The 5,263-nt window shown below is 39.5% G+C and overlaps 1 protein-coding gene across 1 annotated transcript; it reads left to right on the top strand.

Moving 5' to 3' along the window:
- Window positions 1-412: 412 nt before the first annotated feature.
- Window positions 413-5,047, top strand: LOC133922218 (putative F-box/LRR-repeat protein 23). Its single transcript, XM_062367441.1, has 2 exons — window positions 413-836; window positions 4,163-5,047. The coding sequence occupies exons 1-2, from the start codon at window positions 493-495 to the stop codon at window positions 4,806-4,808; spliced, it is 990 nt and encodes a 329-aa protein (XP_062223425.1). The 5' UTR covers window positions 413-492; the 3' UTR covers window positions 4,809-5,047.
- The last annotated feature ends 216 nt before the right edge of the window (window positions 5,048-5,263 follow it).

Genomic DNA, 5,263 nt, shown 5'->3' on the forward strand with positions numbered 1-5,263 from the left:
ATGCTTTATATAGAAAAAATAATAGTAGATATGAAAAATTTAATTACAATGTTATTTCTTAACATATTCATTTTATGCTTATAAACTTTGTAAAAATTATGAAAAAATTAATAAAACTCTAAATGAAGTGAAACCAATTTTAAAGATTTTTTTAAGATACGCACTACAGAAAAAAATATGTGTTTATATGTTAAGCTTTTTATTAACATGAGTTAATAAATGAGCTGCACATTTTAATTTTTTTTAAAACTTTCTCCTTACAGAATATGATGTAAACAATATTAATTTTGAATTTTTTCATAGAAAATCTTAAAATTATCTTTAGTTTTTTATTTTTTAATTTAAATTCGAAAATCACTCACATTGTGAATTCGGTGTGATCCTGTAGGCTTGGTAATCGCGGTTTTCGACCGTTCGGGACCGATACATCCTATCTCCTTCGCTAACCACCGCTCCTCTTCCTCCCCGGCTCGCAAACCCTAACCCTACCGCATGTCCTCGCCGCCGCCGCCGCCTATGGCGGAGACTGAGGCCGAGTGCGAGGCCCGCGACTGGGCGGAAATGCCGTCGGACGCGCTCGCCGCCGTGTTCGCGAAGCTGGACGCGACCGAACTCCTGACGGGGGCCGGGCTGGTGTGCCGGGCGTGGTGCCGGCTCGCGGCGACCGACCCCACGCTGTGGCGCTGCGTGGACATGAGCCACCAGGGGGACTTCCTGGAGGCCGAAGAAGCCGAAGCCATGGCGCGCGCCGCCGTCGACCGCTCCGCGGGCACCATGGAGGCCTTCTGGTCCGACACCTTCGTCACTGACGATCTCCTCCGCTACATCTCTCATAGGTAGCGGCAGCGTTTTCTCTTCATTTTACATTTCTGTTTCTTTGATGATGGATGGCTTCACGGGGTTTAGTTAATTTATGGGTTCACGCTGCGAGTTGCGTGATTATAACAACAATTTTGGACGAAGTGAAGTAAAAAACAATAGATACATATACTTTGCACAAGTACTCGGCACACATATATGGTGGCACAGTGAAGATGCATATCCGGGAGAAATTGGCATGTTCTCTCTTCCTTTTACATTTCTGTTTCTTGGATGATGAATGACTTCAAGGGATTAGTTAATTTATGGTACCTGCTGTGAAATGCGAATTTCATGATTAACACAACTATTCTAGGCCGACATATATACATCTACAGCTTTGTTACCTAGATATACAATTTCCCTCAAGTTGTTCGCAGAAGAATGTTGGTCTTCCCGCAAGTGCTAATTAGTTAGTCATGTAGAGGATCCGAGGGTTAATCATGTTAGGACCAAATGGCATGCTATGATTAAGTGAATCAGTTCAAGACTGATATAAGAGATCTAAAAGTCTTTTTCCACTTGCGAAAAGAAAACTACAAATCAGATCATTTTGTTCTTTTCCTGATAGTCTAGTTTTGGGGGAAGAAGAAATTTAACAAATTCTTAAAAGTAGAATGCTTGGAACATGTAGTATTTCTGTATCTTGTGTCTCTAGTCCTGAATCTTTTACTTCATGGATCTAGCTAGATTTTGTTTAGCTCCTAGAGCTTTGTTGCTTTAAACAAACTGTGAGTCAATGCATGCAGAATGCAGATCCTTTGCACAGAGCTAAAGCATGCATATCTGGTGGGATTGTGAAGGTTCGTATTCCTAGAAGAAATTGCTCCGATCCCTCAAATAGTGAAGAGCAGGGTTTCTGAGACTAGACACTTAGACACAATACGGTATTCATGTGCTATTTGGGTAGATGATAAGAATCAACTCCAAAAAGGCATCCCGAGAACCCTGCCTGTTTATTTAGATACAAACAAGCTACCTACATGTCAGTCAGAGAATTACTCGTTTTCCAGGACACTAGTGGGGTCCATGGTTTTGATCGAAACCTTTTCTATTGAATTTAGGAATAAACGCCATCTTTCTTTGGATACTGACCTATTAAATGTATGATCTGTATGGTCACGAAAATCAAAGGAAAAAAGAAAAACCTAGCTGGCCTTGCGACCTTTTTAGACAAGGTTAAGTCCAACTAACTCAACTCCTGATCTTCATCGAACCTTAGAAAACAAAAATGCATAATCACCCTGATCCTCATGGTTAACTAACTGTATATATTATGAAATGGTAGAAAGTTCAATTAATTTGATAAAAAGGGCACTTCAAAATTTAGTATAGAACATGTAGCACTGTGGTATGTAATTATTTGGCATATATGCCTTTTTTTTTCTGTTGATGTTGCTCCTAGGGGCTGTTTCATATTGTTCACCTAAAGGTAGGCAGGCTAGCCACACATTTGACATGTATGGCTCTTTTATTTCCATTTAGTGCTACATGCTTCTCCACTTCAATGGGAATTGAGCAAATATTGAAGCAATCCAAGGAGTTGTGCGACCCTTGGTTTCTGCTTTAAAATCAGTGCAGCTCTCAAAGCGTGGATAATGAAAACACCCTGCAAATCCTAGCATTGCTAGCTCGTGAACTTTCTGCAGTTCATGTTCTTAAGTTTTCGTCACCTTTGCCGAATGGTGAACTATCTTGTTCTCACAGATTACTCTGATGAGTTACCAGTAACTAATTCTGTTTCATGCATCCTCCAGTACCTGTCTCTCTTGTTCCACATTCATCTCCTACATTTAGAGTACATAGAAACTTGACAACTTGCAGATACTTCACCTCGTTATCCAGTTTCTTAAGAATTTGTCATAGAATTTCCAAATCAACTGGAGTATTGATGGAAGAAAATTAGAGTGCGCCTGCTACATGATGTTTAATGATTACTCGTAAGAATAGCCTGATGTTGAATGTTGGGCTTGACAAATTTCACTGCGCCATGCACTCTGATATTAGTCGGTATCATCATTTACTAGAATCAGCTTATAACTATGCAAGGTTTTTATCATGTAATTTTCCAGTGCCTAATTTGTATTATGGTATTATCTGTGGTTGTTTTTTTCTTTAAGTTGAAATTACTCTTGTGTTGTTCACATTATTGCAATTATCCATATTTTTGGTAGGACTTCTTAGTTAGAAATGATGTGTTGTTTTTAGTTGTGTGGTAGAATGGTGCATGCAACTGCTTGCCTCAAATCCTACAAATTGAACAAGCTCCTATCATTTGATTGTGCTGCTGTATGGATTATTTATGGTGCACCTGGTATCAAGTTTGATTTACAACAGTTACCAGCTCTAGAAATCTTGAATTCTCATTTATGCTGAGGTAATGCTTATCCCTATTAGAGGTGTGGTTCATTGTCCTTGTGTTGTTCCAATCATTTGGTAAGATGTGATATTTAGAGTTTTTGCATTGTGTGTTGTGTCAACTTAGGGTGTGTTTGGTTGGAGGGATATCCCTGGATAGGAGATGGCCATCCAGTCTTTTTAGGTGTTTGGTTGGAGGTCAAGCTGGATGGGATGACCATCTACATGGAATATTTTTCTTAGATGTTGGATGAGTCTATCCGCCAAAAATTGCTGGACAGAGCCATCCATGTTCTGGATGAGCCTTATTTTTGCTGATGTGGCATATTTTGGTTGGTTAGAGTAAATACATTTTTTTTTTGTTAGCACGTTTTAAATGATATTATCTCCTAAACCATTTATCAGATTTGTGATACAATTGTACCATTATATTCATTGCAATTAAACCAACAAAACAAGATCTTACATGATTATATTTTGACGAAAAACTAAATATATGACAAGCATGTTCTACAAAATTTTGGCTAACCCCATCCAAGTTCTATCCGTCCAACTAAACTCAAAATTCAATCGTCCTATCCATGCTATCAAATAAGAAATTGAATCGTCCCATTCAACAAAACATAGATGGTCATATTCCATCTAACCTTCTTCCAACCAAACGCACCCTCAGGCAATATTGAATTGTTGATTTTTAGAATTGTATATTGAAATTTATTTTGCCTCTTAACTAGATTTGTGGATCTTTTTCGGCATATGATCGATTTAAGAACTGGCATTGATCTAACTTGACATGATTTTTTACCCCTTTTTCAACAATTTCTGTAGTTAAAGTGTTTTTTCCTGCCTGTTATGATCTTAGAAAGCATGTTTGGATCTGACACCTAACTATTTGGATTGAGTAAAAACAAAATGTTCATCCAGATTTACTCATCTCTGCATGCAGGGCCTCCTCATTGAAGAGCCTCCAACTCAGCTTGTGCCATAATGTCTCTAATGAAGGGTTTGCAGAGGCAATTAGTGGTTTTCCTCAGCTTGAGGAGCTTGAAGTTACATTCTGCTCATTGTATGGCAACGTGTGTGAGACTGTTGGCAAAGCCTGCCCACAACTTAAATGCTTCAGGTTGAATGAACGCTTGTCTATTCTTCAAAGTGAGTTTGCAGCCTACGAGGGCATGGATGATGACACAGAAGCATTGGGGATTGCTAGCACCATGCCTGGGCTCCAAGACCTTCAGTTGATTGGCAACAACCTGACTAATGACGGACTCGTGGCAATACTTGACCATTGCCCCCACCTTGAATCCCTTGACATACGCCAGTGCTACAACATCCAAATGGATGATGCTCTGAGATCAAAATGTGCTAGAATAAGAAACCTTAAGCTTCCACATGACCCCATCTCCGACTTCAAGTACAGAGCTTACATCGTCAGCAGTGTAGCTAACTCTGGTTCTGATTTTGAGGTTGATATGTGCGATGATCTGCTGGATGTGGTCACTGAAGATGATGATGCTGAGTTTGATGATTTGGATGATTTTGACGATGCAGGCTCAGATGTGGGAATGTTCGATGATGAATATGATATGTGACAATAGTTTGATCAAAGTGACTTTTTGTTGTCATGTGAAATGCAGTGAGCCCGAACAGTTTGATATCTCATTGCCTTGAGACTCAGGTAGCTCGATTGGAATAAGCGGTGTAAGATCTTCGTTTCACGTGATTTCCTTGTGTTAATATTTCCTGCTCTATCTTTGTTCAAGGAACTGATGGTAACTAATTTAACCATTCTAATTGCTGTACTATATTATTGCGTGTTCTATCTGTACTATATTATTGTGGGTTCTATCTGCACTTGCAATTTGTGGCTGCGCCCTGGAGCTATGACCAAGTAAAATTCTTGGAGATGAAGGTTTCTTAATGTCGCCCCTTTCTGTTTCTAAATCGTTTTTGACTTTTCGTCTGTTATGCCAACTTGCAATTTGTGGTGCCATGAGTGGCAGGAAGGAGCATCGAGCAGCTCTTCGACTGCGGACCAACACACCAA

This window comes from Phragmites australis, chromosome 6 (genome assembly GCF_958298935.1).
Source record: "Phragmites australis chromosome 6, lpPhrAust1.1, whole genome shotgun sequence".
Lineage (NCBI taxonomy): Eukaryota > Viridiplantae > Streptophyta > Magnoliopsida > Poales > Poaceae > Phragmites > Phragmites australis.

What these genes read in the sequence shown, in the direction of transcription:
- LOC133922218 (XM_062367441.1), top strand. Translation starts at nt 493, where the DNA reads ATGTCCTCGCCGCCGCCGCCGCCTATGGCGGAGACTGAGGCCGAGTGC. An exon ending in CTCCGCTACATCTCTCATAG is followed by an intron (nt 837 to 4,162) that starts GTAGCGGCAGCG and finishes CTCTGCATGCAG; the next exon opens with GGCCTCCTCATTGAAGAGCC.